The sequence below is a fragment of the Lactuca sativa genome, chromosome 6 (genome assembly GCF_002870075.4).
Source record: "Lactuca sativa cultivar Salinas chromosome 6, Lsat_Salinas_v11, whole genome shotgun sequence".
Classification (NCBI taxonomy): Eukaryota; Viridiplantae; Streptophyta; class Magnoliopsida; order Asterales; family Asteraceae; genus Lactuca; species Lactuca sativa.
In genome coordinates, this window is record NC_056628.2 from 142,484,667 (window position 1) to 142,501,861 (window position 17,195).

The 17,195-nt window shown below is 34.0% G+C and overlaps 2 protein-coding genes across 2 annotated transcripts; both read left to right on the forward strand.

Annotated features, from left to right (window-relative positions):
- Positions 1–330: 330 nt before the first annotated feature.
- On the forward strand, positions 331–5,332 carry LOC128126723 (beta-amyrin synthase 2-like). Its single transcript, XM_052764739.1, has 17 exons — positions 331–808; positions 894–1,169; positions 1,334–1,531; positions 1,724–1,808; positions 1,895–2,061; positions 2,143–2,331; positions 2,441–2,554; positions 2,632–2,751; positions 2,825–2,947; positions 3,026–3,124; positions 3,234–3,290; positions 3,413–3,459; positions 3,594–3,737; positions 3,817–3,994; positions 4,644–4,724; positions 4,820–4,903; positions 4,991–5,332. The coding sequence occupies exons 1-17, from the start codon at positions 608–610 to the stop codon at positions 5,102–5,104; spliced, it is 2,277 nt and encodes a 758-aa protein (XP_052620699.1). The 5' UTR covers positions 331–607; the 3' UTR covers positions 5,105–5,332.
- Positions 5,333–9,523: 4,191 nt separating this feature from the next.
- Positions 9,524–14,497, forward strand: LOC128126724 (beta-amyrin synthase 2-like). Its single transcript, XM_052764740.1, has 17 exons — positions 9,524–10,002; positions 10,088–10,363; positions 10,528–10,725; positions 10,876–10,960; positions 11,047–11,213; positions 11,295–11,483; positions 11,593–11,706; positions 11,784–11,903; positions 11,978–12,100; positions 12,179–12,277; positions 12,387–12,443; positions 12,578–12,624; positions 12,759–12,902; positions 12,982–13,159; positions 13,809–13,889; positions 13,985–14,068; positions 14,156–14,497. The coding sequence occupies exons 1-17, from the start codon at positions 9,802–9,804 to the stop codon at positions 14,267–14,269; spliced, it is 2,277 nt and encodes a 758-aa protein (XP_052620700.1). The 5' UTR covers positions 9,524–9,801; the 3' UTR covers positions 14,270–14,497.
- Positions 14,498–17,195: the final 2,698 nt, after the last annotated feature.

Sequence of the window (17,195 nt, forward strand, 5' to 3'; positions counted from 1 at the left end):
AAAATAGAAAAAAACATGAAAAATATAGAAACTGGTTCACTCGGCGGTCGAACCGGTTAAACCGGGAACCGGTCACCATACCGGTTCAACTAAAAAACCGGTTTTTAAAACATTGCACAGCACCACCACCTTATTTCATGATATATATAACTCATTTATTTATATTGGCTAGGACCATTACATAATTTGGACCAAGGAAAAATGTATAATAAACAGAATTATACAAAAAAGACAAGTTATCTTTTTGAGATACACGGTCAGACATAAGTAGATATGTTGAATGATGAATCTTTTCTAAATTTGGTTAAAAAAAGGTCATGTGAAACAGGAAGGAATATGAGTATGAGGGTATTTAAGTAGGAGTATATACTTAAAATAACTAACATGTTTTACATCAGCAAAATGTCTATGTTGTTGTACAATAAATTAATGATTCCCTATACCTAATATACTATCTATTGATATAAAATCGTGTGCCACCTTAAGAAGAAAACCCATAAGTTATTATCATAGACTTATGCTCTTAAATTCACATTTCTCAATATAAAAACACAACATCCTACCACACTTTTCACCACATTTTCTTCTTTTTCATTCACTTAAAAAAATGTGGAGACTAAAGACAGCAGAAGGAGGCAATGATTTGTGTCTCTATTCCACAAACAACTTTATCGGGAGACAAATATGGGAGTTTGACCCGAACCATGGAACCCCACAAGACCGAGCCACAGTCGAACAGGCTCAAACCAATTTCTGGAACCATCGACACCGGGTCAAGCCCAGCAGTGATGTCCTTTGGCGCATGCAGGTTGAAAGAAAATTTTAAAATCATTGATACTTGTTTTGGTATTGTTTATAAAAATGTGGATAATCTTAATATAATATATGTGTAGTTTTTGAAAGAGAAAGAATTCAAACAAACGACGCCTCAGGTGAAAATAGAGGATTCTGAAGAGATATCATGTGAAAAAGCTACAACCACACTGAGAAGGTGTGTCAGCTTTTTCGCAGCTTTGCAGGCCAGTGATGGTCACTGGCCTGCTGAAAATGCAGGCCCACTGTATTTCATACAACCGCTGGTTATCTGTATGTATATTACCAATCATCTTGACGTTGTTTTCCCAGAAGAATACCGTAAAGAAATTCTACGGTATTTATATTGTCATCAGGTACAACTATTTTAAATCGGAACGTACGCAATAAATAACAATGAACTTTCATTAGCATGTTATATTTCCAACTTTTTTTCTTATTAAGAGATCTACTTAAGAAGAAATGAAACTATGATGATATAACAAACAAATCAACAGAAGTACATTGCTATTGCTTATAGAATGAAGATGGTGGATGGGGGTTTCACATAGAGGGACATAGCACGATGTTTGGGACTGCTTTAAGTTACATTTGCATGCGGCTTTTGGGTGAAGATCCGGATGGTGGTCTGAATGGTGCATGCACCAAAGCCCGCAAATGGATCTTGGATCATGACAGTGTCACCACCATCCCATCATGGGGCAAAACATGGCTTTCTGTAAGATATTTAAGTTTTTCTTTTTTCATTTTGTATATATATTTATATATTCTTTAGTTTCTCTCTCTCTCTCTCTCTATATATATATATATATATATATATATATATATATATATATATATATATATATATATATATATATATATATATATATATATATGTAACAAACTTATAAAATATTATTTGTTTTAGATACTTGGTGTGTGTGAGTGGGCAGGAACCAACCCTATGCCTCCAGAGTTCTGGATCCTCCCTTCTTTTCTTCCTATGTATCCAGGTTAGTGAATAGTGAATACTTTATGTTTCTTTTTGACTTATTGGGCTTAATGGGCTTAATCGGCTCGGCTTAATGGACAAATGTAGCTAAACTATGGTGCTATTGTCGGCTTGTATACATGCCAATGTCGTATCTCTATGGAAAAAGATTTGTGGGTCCCATTACTCCTTTGATTCTACAACTTAGAGATGAACTTTACTCACAACCCTACAATGAAATCAATTGGAAGAGTATAAGGCATTTATGTGCAAAGGTGAAATTTTTTAATATTTGTAAAAAGTGTAGTTTGCATAATAATACTTGCTTACCCTTTTGCAGAAACTTATTATTTCAGGAAGATTTATACTATCCTCATCCGTTGCTACAAGATTTGATGTGGGATAGTTTATATATTTGCACTGAGCCTTTATTAAATCGTTGGCCATTTAATAAATTAAGAAAGAAAGCATTGGAGACAACAATGAAGCATATCCATTATGAAGATGAGAATAGTCGATATATCACCATTGGTTCAGTTGTAAAGGTTAGATAATCTCATAATCTAAATATCTAAGAGCTTGATTATATCATTTCTTCCTATATTATATTTGAAAAATCTAGTAAATTATATCAAAGTACAATTCTTTGTGTAGTCGTTGTGTATGCTTGCATGTTGGGTTGAAGATCCAAATGGTGTTTGTTTCAAAAAGCATCTTGCAAGAATCCCTGATTATATTTGGGTTGCTGAAGATGGAATGAAAATGCAGGTTATATAAAAATCTAAACATAAAAAATATAATAAATTTTATAATTCTTGAAGTTGATTGTTATAAATTTGAAACAGAGTTTTGGAAGTCAAGGGTGGGATGCTAGTTTATCCATCCAAGCTTTACTAGCTACTGATCTTACAGAAGAAATTGGGGCTACTTTGATGAAAGGACATGAATTTATCAAAGCTTCACAGGTTGTTAGAACTCTTAAAAAAACATTTCTTAATTTTTTTTACTGGATTGTTTAATCATTAATTATTGTTTCAGGTTAAAGATAATCCTTCTGGAGAATTTAAGAGCATGCATAGACATATTTCAAAAGGGTCATGGACTTTTTCAGATCAAGATCATGGATGGCAAGGTTCAGACACTACTGCTGAAGCATTGAAGGTATGATGTGAGATGCCCACAATCGTAATTTTCCAAATCGCGTTTGTTCTTATTGTCAAATTACTGTTTTGCCCCCAGTGTTGTCTCCTACTCTCAACAATGCCACCAGAAATTGTTGGTGAAAAAATGAAACCTGAGAAATTGCAAGATGCTGTCAACATAATACTTTCTCTACAGGTCTATTTCATTCCTAAAATTAAAATAGACTCAAATATTTGGATTCTTCAATAGACATTCCAATTTAATTTCTAAACATTTTAACTTGATTGTGATCATAATATTATAGAGCAAAAATGGTGGGGTAGCATCATGGGAACCATCAGGATCTTCAGAATGGTTAGAGGTATTTTCGGAAATTAATATATATATATATATATATATATATATATATATATATATATATATATATATATATATTAAGTTACAAAAGATTTGATATTTATATTTTATACTCCTTCATCATAGATTTTCAATCCTACAGAGTTCTTTGCTGACATTGTCATTGAACACGAGTAAGATTCCTACATACGTTACAATTTCAATATCTTCTTTTAAATTACTATGTCTCTCTACAAGAACTGTTGTATGACCAAAGATGTAAATGGCCATTTTACCCTTCACGAGACTTACGAAATGTCTTGACTAGGTATGTTGAGTGCACATCATCAGCAATGCAAGCACTAGTTTTGTTTAAAAAGTTATACCCTCAACATAGAAGAAAAGAAATAGAAAGTTTCCTTACATGTGCAAGTGGATACTTGGAGAAAATACAAATGCAAGATGGATCATGGTTTGTTTTTTGTTTTTGTTTTTAATTAAAATCAACTTTTTTGTAGTTTTTAACATATGAGAGAATTTGTGTATATTAGGTATGGAAACTGGGGGGTGTGTTTTACATATGGTACTTGGTTTGCTCTTGGAGGATTGACAGTTGTCAATAAAACATTTGAAAATTGTCACGCAATTCGGAAAGCTGTCAGATTTTTACTGGAAACACAGCTGGAAGATGGTGGTTGGGGTGAAAGTTACAAATCATGTCCAGAAAAGGTAATAATTCAAGGGAAAATACCTGAACTAGTAAAAAAATGGGGGGTATTTTTAAAATATAGTCACAAAAAATTGGATTTCTGGATATAGAGATGGATTCCGCAGAGGTAGCTCCACGGAATGACAAAATCGTAAATAAATCAGTGTATTAAAAAAAAACTCAAGATCCATTCTGCGGAGCTAGCTCCGCGGAATGGATTTTCAGATTTCTTTTCGCATCGATTGTTCGGGGTTTATATTTATTCTCCAACTAATTATCATACTATCATAATCTTTTTTTGAAAATAATTAGTTGGGGAATTAATATAAATCCCGAAGAACCGATGTGGAATTTTTTTTTTGAAGATCCATTCGTCGGAGCTACCTCCGCAGAATGAGTTCATTCATCGGAGGTAGCTCCACGGAATGGATCTTGAGTTTTTCTTTTGATACTCTGATTTATTTACGATTTTGCCATTCCACGGAGCTATCTCCGCGGAATCCATGTCTATACCTGGAAAAGTCAATTTTCATGTCTAACTTTTGAAAATACCACCCATTTTTTGACTATTGCTGGTATTTTCCCATAATTCAATGAGCATATGGGATAAAAACTTGTTTTAGAAAAAAAATAATAAAATGAATAATCTTTTTGTTGCTTTATGAACAGAAATACATACCCCTTGAAGGAGGCAGATCTAACTTGGTGCATACTGCATGGGCTATGATGGGATTGATTCATTCTCAACAGGTCACTATTTTATTTTTATTCTAAATTCTAAATTCAATTATAATATTCATTTTCTTTTGTAATAATATATTAATTAATTTATTCAAAACATATAGATGGAAAGAGATTCAACACCCCTACACAGAGCTGCTAAGTTATTGATCAATTCCCAGTTGGAAAATGGTGATTTTCCACAACAGGTAACAAAAAATAAGTTGAATCAAGTAAAATTAAATGAAAAGATGAAAAAAGGTGTTACATTTATTATTTTTGTTTACATAATACAGGAAATAACTGGAGTCTTTATGAAGAACTGCATGTTGCATTATGCATTGTATAGGAATATATACCCAATGTGGGCCCTAGCTGATTATCGCAAGAAGGTGTTGCTAAAGATATAAAGAAATAAAAATGAAACAATTTTATCATTATCTTCATTATTTATCAAAACTTTTAAGCAATGGCCCACGTCTTCAAGAAAGATGAAGGGTGCTTTTAGAGGAATCAGAATTGTTCATGTAATGAAACTTGTAACATATTAAGATTGTTTAAAATTAACGTAGCTCTCCGTGTTTTGGATAATAAAGACATGCCCTGAAAATTGAGAAAGCAGATACAAAAGCTGAAATAAAAGTAATCATAGAGACAATTTTTGTATGTTCCATAATTCCAGAAGGTACTTTCCACAAAATAGAAGCAACATTTGATGTAACACTAACATCATCATTGGTTGATGAAATTAAATAGCTTTTTTTATGTGGATCCCCTTCCATAGTGTAGTGTAGAAACAAGTCAGAAGACCCAAATTCAATTCTCACACATCAACAAGTCATTGGTTGATGGGGAATTGCTCACTGGAGTTTTTTGTTTAGTGGTCTTCTTGATAATAGGTGGTTTGATCTTTGATACACTTATAACTCCACCCTCACAATTATTATCATCAGAGCTCCCACTATTTTCAGGTTTATCAGAGCTCCCACTGCTTTCTGAACATTTGCCTATCCTTTGATCAATGATAGGTCTTACATGATTTTGGGATCCTCCCACTGAAGAAACTGAAGTGGGACACTATAAATACCAGAATGAACTGAAACTAACTTCCCAAACATAAGCAGATTATATATCTTCGCAAAACTGACTTTCTTCTAGAGCATGGCTTAGAAGCATCTACACAATCTTCGAATTTGGCATCCTCCCACTGGATACAAGCTTCCTCATTCCCTCTTTAATCATATGAATAAATCTTTGGTGGCATAGAGCGTATGTCCCAACTCTTTCAACAATGCGTGCTTCATTTTTAGAAACCTCCACCACATATAGTGTACCATGTTTCTGACCCTTAGCAACGATCAAGTTTCTCTTCTTCACCTTCTACTTGTGATCATCAAATGTAACATGATGACCGTCATATTCAATTTGCTCAACTGCTATCAACATTCTCTTTAGATCTGGAATGAATTTGACATTCTTCAAAGTCCAATATGTACCCAGATTCGTCTTGAGAACCACATCTCCGACACCAATGACGTCTAAACACTTGTTATCTTCTAATCTGACCTTCCCTTGGTAATGCCTGAAGTTTTGCATCACATCTCTGGAATGACTAGCGTGAAATGACGCACCAGAATCCAAGACCCAGGATTCTATTGAGTTTTCAACTCAACAAATAAGCATGACACCTTCAAAATCCTCTTCCATATTCATCTCCTTTTGGTATTTATTTGTCATGAACATTGAGCACCGACTTTTGACATGACCACTCTCTTTGCAGTTCCAACAGGTCACGTCGGGACACTTAATGCGTACAGACCTACGGGCTAGGAATTTTAAATCTGAGACCTTCGGCGTATTAAAGGAGAAGGTTTTCCTTAGGGATACCCCCCTCAGAAGGCTCTTCCGCATAGTCCTGTGATCCCCAAACGGACGCATGGGCTCAATGGTTAATGAAAATGTACTAGTGTGCTGTCTTAACATGCATAAATTTTATTAGACTGCTAGCTTTACCAGCGGTAGGATGGTGAAAAGACGGCGCATGAGCGAAGTAGGATCCTCTGTTTTTGTATCCTATCGACAATATTATATGGCTTACAGATTGTTTTATCACCCGACCTACTCATTCATTCATTGAGATGCGGAGTGGAGGCAGATTCTCGACGCTCCACCTCCAGGTATTGTGTATTTTTGGGGAATAATTTCATTTCGTGGTCATCTAAACGACAACCTACCGTCTCTCGTTCGAATGCCGAGGCAGAATATTGGGCAGTGATCCACTAATTTCGTTGCCAAAATTACATGGTTCCATAACCTATTGCTCGAATTGTATGTTCCCCTAAAGAGGGCTACCACCATCTAGTGTGACAATGTCTCTACAGTACAAGATAATCCGGTTCAACATCAACGGAAGAAACACATCGAAATGTACACTCATTTTGTCCGGGGAAAAGATTCAGTTAGGTCAAGTTTGGGTGCTTCACATTCCTTCAGCTTTACAATATGCAGACATCTTCTCAAAGGGATTGACTCGACAACTTAAGAGTTTTGTTCCGGTTTGAGTGTTTGTTTACCTACCGCTCAACGGGGAATATTAAAGGACGACTTAAGTCTCACAATTAGATATAAGTTGTATTGAATATTTGACTTTATTATCTATTCCTACAATAATGGCTCCATTTCCTTGTATTTCTTCCCCTATATAAAGGGGTTTTCATTGTTAATACACATGATCGATTCAACCCACCATAATCTCCTTTATTATAATGCTAAATTTTGATTTTTCTTGTTAGATTATGGTCCAACTGATTGGGTCGTTATCTTTTTGAGATTACAAGGTCAAAAGTAAGTAGATGTTGAAATGATGAATCTTTTTTTACCTTTGGTTTAAAAAAGGGCATGTGAACATGGAGGAATATTAGTATGAGGATATTTAAGTAGGAGTATACTTGACATAACCAACATGTTTTACATTAGCAATAGTGTAATAAATAAATTCAGGACAAAAAAATAATACTAATTAGTTATCATTTTCTTGGAGAATCAACATTGTATTTTTTTTTCTTTTCTGGTTGAGTTATTGATCAATTCCCGTTGGAAAAATGGTGATTTTCCACAACAGGTACTGTAATAAAATGTGGCATTAAATCTAAGTATAGGGTCTAATTCGTAAAAAAAGGCTTTAGTCCAGGGGTCATTACTGTAAATATGGGATGTCAAAAGTGACTTTGACCATCAAATAGAAGTCGACGTGTACATGAGACATTTCATTCCGGTTTTTTTAGCTCTTCGTTCTTTCTCTCGGTATCTTTGTAATTCATCACAAGATGAAAACCATTCTTCATTCTTTGCTGTTTCTTTCTAACTTATTTCACAAACAAGTTCAAACACACATCAATTGCACAACACAACAGGTACCAAAAAAGAAGTTGAATCAAGTAAACTTAAATGAAAGAAAGGAAAATAGAAAATACCAATAAATGATGAAAAAAGGTGCTAAATTTTTTTAATTTTTGTTTACATAATGCAGGAAATAACTGAAGTCTTTATGAAGAACTGCATCTATACATATATACCTAATGTGGGCTCTTGCTAATTATTGCAAGAAGGTGGTGTTGTTGCCAATGATCAAAAGGATATAAAGAAAAATTGATAATAAAGGAAACAAATTATCATTATCTTCATTAGTTATCAATCTTTTTAAGCCATGGCAATGGCCCACATCTACAAGAAAGACGAAGGGTGGTTTTAGAGGATATAAGGTGGTCAAATTATTCAGATGTGAAGGCTTAGAAATTAGAATCAGTCTAGTTGAGTAGAACATACCCTAATTTCTTTTTTGGGTTTTAACACTTTCTCAAGAAAACAAATTATTCAGATTGTCTCCAAGTAAAACATGTCATTTTTCAAACTTACACTTTTAGTCCAAATTTTAAATTTTCTTCCGAATTTGATCTAAACTTTTTTAGAAGAGTGTTCTCTGGAAACTCTATTCAGCAAGTACAAAACACACAGACAGCACCAATGTTTTAAAAACCGGTTTGAACCGGCCGGTCGAACCGGTTGGACCGGGAGAGGGAGCGGTTCAACTATCACCGATTTTATATTGATTTCTGAACCGGATTGAACCGGCCGGTTTAAAAAAAAACAGTTGAACCGATCAAAATAAACCGGTTGAACCGAATAAAAACACATGAAAAAGAACCATTTACATAATAAACTTTAGTGAATTTTTTTCAAATCTATTTAGTTCTCTTTAAATAAAAACATATGGTAAATATTAAAAATTCTTTTGATGTGTTTGTATTCATCAAAAACTATATTTCGTTTCAATATTATACTTTTTTTTGACGTATATGGATTGATGTAAAACACTAAAACTTATGGTTATGTATTATTTTAATATATTTGGATTCATCTACAACTTATTTTTATGTATATTTTTAATGTTTGAACTTGTAAACATCAAATTCATAATTTCTATATGTATGTATGTATAGGAAAATAGAAAAAAACATGAAAAATATAGAAACTGGTTCACTCGGCGGTCGAACCGGTTAAACCGGGAACCGGTCACCATACCGGTTCAACTAAAAAACCGGTTTTTAAAACATTGCACAGCACCACCACCTTATTTCATGATATATATAACTCATTTATTTATATTGGCTAGGACCATTACATAATTTGGACCAAGGAAAAATGTATAATAAACAGAATTATACAAAAAAGACAAGTTATCTTTTTGAGATACACGGTCAGACATAAGTAGATATGTTGAATGATGAATCTTTTCTAAATTTGGTTAAAAAAAGGTCATGTGAAACAGGAAGGAATATGAGTATGAGGGTATTTAAGTAGGAGTATATACTTAAAATAACTAACATGTTTTACATCAGCAAAATGTCTATGTTGTTGTACAATAAATTAATGATTCCCTATACCTAATATACTATCTATTGATATAAAATCGTGTGCCACCTTAAGAAGAAAACCCATAAGTTATTATCATAGACTTATGCTCTTAAATTCACATTTCTCAATATAAAAACACAACATCCTACCACACTTTTCACCACATTTTCTTCTTTTTCATTCACTTAAAAAAATGTGGAGACTAAAGACAGCAGAAGGAGGCAATGATTTGTGTCTCTATTCCACAAACAACTTTATCGGGAGACAAATATGGGAGTTTGACCCGAACCATGGAACCCCACAAGACCGAGCCACAGTCGAACAGGCTCAAACCAATTTCTGGAACCATCGACACCGGGTCAAGCCCAGCAGTGATGTCCTTTGGCGCATGCAGGTTGAAAGAAAATTTTAAAATCATTGATACTTGTTTTGGTATTGTTTATAAAAATGTGGATAATCTTAATATAATATATGTGTAGTTTTTGAAAGAGAAAGAATTCAAACAAACGACGCCTCAGGTGAAAATAGAGGATTCTGAAGAGATATCATGTGAAAAAGCTACAACCACACTGAGAAGGTGTGTCAGCTTTTTCGCAGCTTTGCAGGCCAGTGATGGTCACTGGCCTGCTGAAAATGCAGGCCCACTGTATTTCATACAACCGCTGGTTATCTGTATGTATATTACCAATCATCTTGACGTTGTTTTCCCAGAAGAATACCGTAAAGAAATTCTACGGTATTTATATTGTCATCAGGTACAACTATTTTAAATCGGAACGTACGCAATAAATAACAATGAACTTTCATTAGCATGTTATATTTCCAACTTTTTTTCTTATTAAGAGATCTACTTAAGAAGAAATGAAACTATGATGATATAACAAACAAATCAACAGAAGTACATTGCTATTGCTTATAGAATGAAGATGGTGGATGGGGGTTTCACATAGAGGGACATAGCACGATGTTTGGGACTGCTTTAAGTTACATTTGCATGCGGCTTTTGGGTGAAGATCCGGATGGTGGTCTGAATGGTGCATGCACCAAAGCCCGCAAATGGATCTTGGATCATGACAGTGTCACCACCATCCCATCATGGGGCAAAACATGGCTTTCTGTAAGATATTTAAGTTTTTCTTTTTTCATTTTGTATATATATTTATATATTCTTTAGTTTCTCTATATATATATATATATATATATATATATATATATATATATATATATATATATATGTAACAAACTTATAAAATATTATTTGTTTTAGATACTTGGTGTGTGTGAGTGGGCAGGAACCAACCCTATGCCTCCAGAGTTCTGGATCCTCCCTTCTTTTCTTCCTATGTATCCAGGTTAGTGAATAGTGAATACTTTATGTTTCTTTTTGACTTATTGGGCTTAATGGGCTTAATCGGCTCGGCTTAATGGACAAATGTAGCTAAACTATGGTGCTATTGTCGGCTTGTATACATGCCAATGTCGTATCTCTATGGAAAAAGATTTGTGGGTCCCATTACTCCTTTGATTCTACAACTTAGAGATGAACTTTACTCACAACCCTACAATGAAATCAATTGGAAGAGTATAAGGCATTTATGTGCAAAGGTGAAATTTTTTAATATTTGTAAAAAGTGTAGTTTGCATAATAATACTTGCTTACCCTTTTGCAGAAACTTATTATTTCAGGAAGATTTATACTATCCTCATCCGTTGCTACAAGATTTGATGTGGGATAGTTTATATATTTGCACTGAGCCTTTATTAAATCGTTGGCCATTTAATAAATTAAGAAAGAAAGCATTGGAGACAACAATGAAGCATATCCATTATGAAGATGAGAATAGTCGATATATCACCATTGGTTCAGTTGTAAAGGTTAGATAATCTCATAATCTAAATATCTAATAGCTTGATTATATCATTTCTTCCTATATTATATTTGAAAAATCTAGTAAATTATATCAAAGTACAATTCTTTGTGTAGTCGTTGTGTATGCTTGCATGTTGGGTTGAAGATCCAAATGGTGTTTGTTTCAAAAAGCATCTTGCAAGAATCCCTGATTATATTTGGGTTGCTGAAGATGGAATGAAAATGCAGGTTATATAAAAATCTAAACATAAAAAATATAATAAATTTTATAATTCTTGAAGTTGATTGTTATAAATTTGAAACAGAGTTTTGGAAGTCAAGGGTGGGATGCTAGTTTATCCATCCAAGCTTTACTAGCTACTGATCTTACAGAAGAAATTGGGGCTACTTTGATGAAAGGACATGAATTTATCAAAGCTTCACAGGTTGTTAGAACTCTTAAAAAAACATTTCTTAATTTTTTTTTACTGGATTGTTTAATCATTAATTATTGTTTCAGGTTAAAGATAATCCTTCTGGAGAATTTAAGAGCATGCATAGACATATTTCAAAAGGGTCATGGACTTTTTCAGATCAAGATCATGGATGGCAAGGTTCAGACACTACTGCTGAAGCATTGAAGGTATGATGTGAGATGCCCACAATCGTCATTTTCCAAATCGCGTTTGTTCTTATTGTCAAATTACTGTTTTGCCCCCAGTGTTGTCTCCTACTCTCAACAATGCCACCAGAAATTGTTGGTGAAAAAATGAAACCTGAGAAATTGCAAGATGCTGTCAACATAATACTTTCTCTACAGGTCTATTTCATTCCTAAAATTAAAATAGACTCAAATATTTGGATTCTTCAATAGACATTCCAATTTAATTTCTAAACATTTTAACTTGATTGTGATCATAATATTATAGAGCAAAAATGGTGGGGTAGCATCATGGGAACCATCAGGATCTTCAGAATGGTTAGAGGTATTTTCGGAAATTAATATATATATATATATATATATATATATATATATATATATATATATATATATATATATATATATATATATTAAGTTACAAAAGATTTGATATTTATATTTTATACTCCTTCATCATAGATTTTCAATCCTACAGAGTTCTTTGCTGACATTGTCATTGAACACGAGTAAGATTCCTACATACGTTACAATTTCAATATCTTCTTTTAAATTACTATGTCTCTCTACAAGAACTGTTGTATGACCAAAGATGTAAATGGCCATTTTACCCTTCACGAGACTTACGAAATGTCTTGACTAGGTATGTTGAGTGCACATCATCAGCAATGCAAGCACTAGTTTTGTTTAAAAAGTTATACCCTCAACATAGAAGAAAAGAAATAGAAAGTTTCCTTACATGTGCAAGTGGATACTTGGAGAAAATACAAATGCAAGATGGATCATGGTTTGTTTTTTGTTTTTGTTTTTAATTAAAATCAACTTTTTTGTAGTTTTTAACATATGAGAGAATTTGTGTATATTAGGTATGGAAACTGGGGGGTGTGTTTTACATATGGTACTTGGTTTGCTCTTGGAGGATTGACAGTTGTCAATAAAACATTTGAAAATTGTCACGCAATTCGGAAAGCTGTCAGATTTTTACTGGAAACACAGCTGGAAGATGGTGGTTGGGGTGAAAGTTACAAATCATGTCCAGAAAAGGTAATAATTCAAGGGAAAATACCTGAACTAGTAAAAAAATGGGGGGTATTTTTAAAATATAGTCACAAAAAATTGGATTTCTGGATATAGAGATGGATTCCGCAGAGGTAGCTCCACGGAATGACAAAATCGTAAATAAATCAGTGTATTAAAAAAAAACTCAAGATCCATTCTGCGGAGCTAGCTCCGCGGAATGGATTTTCAGATTTCTTTTCGCATCGATTGTTCGGGGTTTATATTTATTCTCCAACTAATTATCATACTATCATAATCTTTTTTTGAAAATAATTAGTTGGGGAATTAATATAAATCCCGAAGAACCGATGTGGAATTTTTTTTTTGAAGATCCATTCGTCGGAGCTACCTCCGCAGAATGAGTTCATTCATCGGAGGTAGCTCCACGGAATGGATCTTGAGTTTTTCTTTTGATACTCTGATTTATTTACGATTTTGCCATTCCACGGAGCTATCTCCGCGGAATCCATGTCTATACCTGGAAAAGTCAATTTTCATGTCTAAATTTTGAAAATACCACCCATTTTTTGACTATTGCTGGTATTTTCCCATAATTCAATGAGCATATGGGATAAAAACTTGTTTTAGAAAAAAAATAATAAAATGAATAATCTTTTTGTTGCTTTATGAACAGAAATACATACCCCTTGAAGGAGGCAGATCTAACTTGGTGCATACTGCATGGGCTATGATGGGATTGATTCATTCTCAACAGGTCACTATTTTATTTTTATTCTAAATTCTAAATTCAATTATAATATTCATTTTCTTTTGTAATAATATATTAATTAATTTATTCAAAACATATAGATGGAAAGAGATTCAACACCCCTACACAGAGCTGCTAAGTTATTGATCAATTCCCAGTTGGAAAATGGTGATTTTCCACAACAGGTAACAAAAAATAAGTTGAATCAAGTAAAATTAAATGAAAAGATGAAAAAAGGTGTTACATTTATTATTTTTGTTTACATAATACAGGAAATAACTGGAGTCTTTATGAAGAACTGCATGTTGCATTATGCATTGTATAGGAATATATACCCAATGTGGGCCCTAGCTGATTATCGCAAGAAGGTGTTGCTAAAGATATAAAGAAATAAAAATGAAACAATTTTATCATTATCTTCATTATTTATCAAAACTTTTAAGCAATGGCCCACGTCTTCAAGAAAGATGAAGGGTGCTTTTAGAGGAATCAGAATTGTTCATGTAATGAAACTTGTAACATATTAAGATTGTTTAAAATTAACGTAGCTCTCCGTGTTTTGGATAATAAAGACATGCCCTGAAAATTGAGAAAGCAGATACAAAAGCTGAAATAAAAGTAATCATAGAGACAATTTTTGTATGTTCCATAATTCCAGAAGGTACTTTCCACAAAATAGAAGCAACATTTGATGTAACACTAACATCATCATTGGTTGATGAAATTAAATAGCTTTTTTTATGTGGATCCCCTTCCATAGTGTAGTGTAGAAACAAGTCAGAAGACCCAAATTCAATTCTCACACATCAACAAGTCATTGGTTGATGGGGAATTGCTCACTGGAGTTTTTTGTTTAGTGGTCTTCTTGATAATAGGTGGTTTGATCTTTGATACACTTATAACTCCACCCTCACAATTATTATCATCAGAGCTCCCACTATTTTCAGGTTTATCAGAGCTCCCACTGCTTTCTGAACATTTGCCTATCCTTTGATCAATGATAGGTCTTACATGATTTTGGGATCCTCCCACTGAAGAAACTGAAGTGGGACACTATAAATACCAGAATGAACTGAAACTAACTTCCCAAACATAAGCAGATTATATATCTTCGCAAAACTGACTTTCTTCTAGAGCATGGCTTAGAAGCATCTACACAATCTTCGAATTTGGCATCCTCCCACTGGATACAAGCTTCCTCATTCCCTCTTTAATCATATGAATAAATCTTTGGTGGCATAGAGCGTATGTCCCAACTCTTTCAACAATGCGTGCTTCATTTTTAGAAACCTCCACCACATATAGTGTACCATGTTTCTGACCCTTAGCAACGATCAAGTTTCTCTTCTTCACCTTCTACTTGTGATCATCAAATGTAACATGATGACCGTCATATTCAATTTGCTCAACTGCTATCAACATTCTCTTTAGATCTGGAATGAATTTGACATTCTTCAAAGTCCAATATGTACCCAGATTCGTCTTGAGAACCACATCTCCGACACCAATGACGTCTAAACACTTGTTATCTTCTAATCTGACCTTCCCTTGGTAATGCCTGAAGTTTTGCATCACATCTCTGGAATGACTAGCGTGAAATGACGCACCAGAATCCAAGACCCAGGATTCTATTGAGTTTTCAACTCAACAAATAAGCATGACACCTTCAAAATCCTCTTCCATATTCATCTCCTTTTGGTATTTATTTGTCATGAACATTGAGCACCGACTTTTGACATGACCACTCTCTTTGCAGTTCCAACAGGTCACGTCGGGACACTTAATGCGTACAGACCTACGGGCTAGGAATTTTAAATCTGAGACCTTCGGCGTATTAAAGGAGAAGGTTTTCCTTAGGGATACCCCCCTCAGAAGGCTCTTCCGCATAGTCCTGTGATCCCCAAACGGACGCATGGGCTCAATGGTTAATGAAAATGTACTAGTGTGCTGTCTTAACATGCATAAATTTTATTAGACTGCTAGCTTTACCAGCGGTAGGATGGTGAAAAGACGGCGCATGAGCGAAGTAGGATCCTCTGTTTTTGTATCCTATCGACAATATTATATGGCTTACAGATTGTTTTATCACCCGACCTACTCATTCATTCATTGAGATGCGGAGTGGAGGCAGATTCTCGACGCTCCACCTCCAGGTATTGTGTATTTTTGGGGAATAATTTCATTTCGTGGTCATCTAAACGACAACCTACCGTCTCTCGTTCGAATGCCGAGGCAGAATATTGGGCAGTGATCCACTAATTTCGTTGCCAAAATTACATGGTTCCATAACCTATTGCTCGAATTGTATGTTCCCCTAAAGAGGGCTACCACCATCTAGTGTGACAATGTCTCTACAGTACAAGATAATCCGGTTCAACATCAACGGAAGAAACACATCGAAATGTACACTCATTTTGTCCGGGGAAAAGATTCAGTTAGGTCAAGTTTGGGTGCTTCACATTCCTTCAGCTTTACAATATGCAGACATCTTCTCAAAGGGATTGACTCGACAACTTAAGAGTTTTGTTCCGGTTTGAGTGTTTGTTTACCTACCGCTCAACGGGGAATATTAAAGGACGACTTAAGTCTCACAATTAGATATAAGTTGTATTGAATATTTGACTTTATTATCTATTCCTACAATAATGGCTCCATTTCCTTGTATTTCTTCCCCTATATAAAGGGGTTTTCATTGTTAATACACATGATCGATTCAACCCACCATAATCTCCTTTATTATAATGCTAAATTTTGATTTTTCTTGTTAGATTATGGTCCAACTGATTGGGTCGTTATCTTTTTGAGATTACAAGGTCAAAAGTAAGTAGATGTTGAAATGATGAATCTTTTTTTACCTTTGGTTTAAAAAAGGGCATGTGAACATGGAGGAATATTAGTATGAGGATATTTAAGTAGGAGTATACTTGACATAACCAACATGTTTTACATTAGCAATAGTGTAATAAATAAATTCAGGACAAAAAAATAATACTAATTAGTTATCATTTTCTTGGAGAATCAACATTGTATTTTTTTTTCTTTTCTGGTTGAGTTATTGATCAATTCCCGTTGGAAAAATGGTGATTTTCCACAACAGGTACTGTAATAAAATGTGGCATTAAATCTAAGTATAGGGTCTAATTCGTAAAAAAAGGCTTTAGTCCAGGGGTCATTACTGTAAATATGGGATGTCAAAAGTGACTTTGACCATCAAATAGAAGTCGACGTGTACATGAGACATTTCATTCCGGTTTTTTTAGCTCTTCGTTCTTTCTCTCGGTATCTTTGTAATTCATCACAAGATGAAAACCA

What these genes read in the sequence shown, in the direction of transcription:
- LOC128126724 (XM_052764740.1), top strand. Translation starts at nt 9,802, where the DNA reads ATGTGGAGACTAAAGACAGCAGAAGGAGGCAATGATTTGTGTCTCTAT. An exon ending in CTACTGCTGAAGCATTGAAG is followed by an intron (nt 12,101 to 12,178) that starts GTATGATGTGAG and finishes TTTTGCCCCCAG; the next exon opens with TGTTGTCTCCTACTCTCAAC. An exon ending in GATCTTCAGAATGGTTAGAG is followed by an intron (nt 12,444 to 12,577) that starts GTATTTTCGGAA and finishes CCTTCATCATAG; the next exon opens with ATTTTCAATCCTACAGAGTT.
- LOC128126723 (XM_052764739.1), top strand. Translation starts at nt 608, where the DNA reads ATGTGGAGACTAAAGACAGCAGAAGGAGGCAATGATTTGTGTCTCTAT. An exon ending in TAAGGCATTTATGTGCAAAG is followed by an intron (nt 2,062 to 2,142) that starts GTGAAATTTTTT and finishes TTATTATTTCAG; the next exon opens with GAAGATTTATACTATCCTCA. An exon ending in GATTGATTCATTCTCAACAG is followed by an intron (nt 4,725 to 4,819) that starts GTCACTATTTTA and finishes CAAAACATATAG; the next exon opens with ATGGAAAGAGATTCAACACC.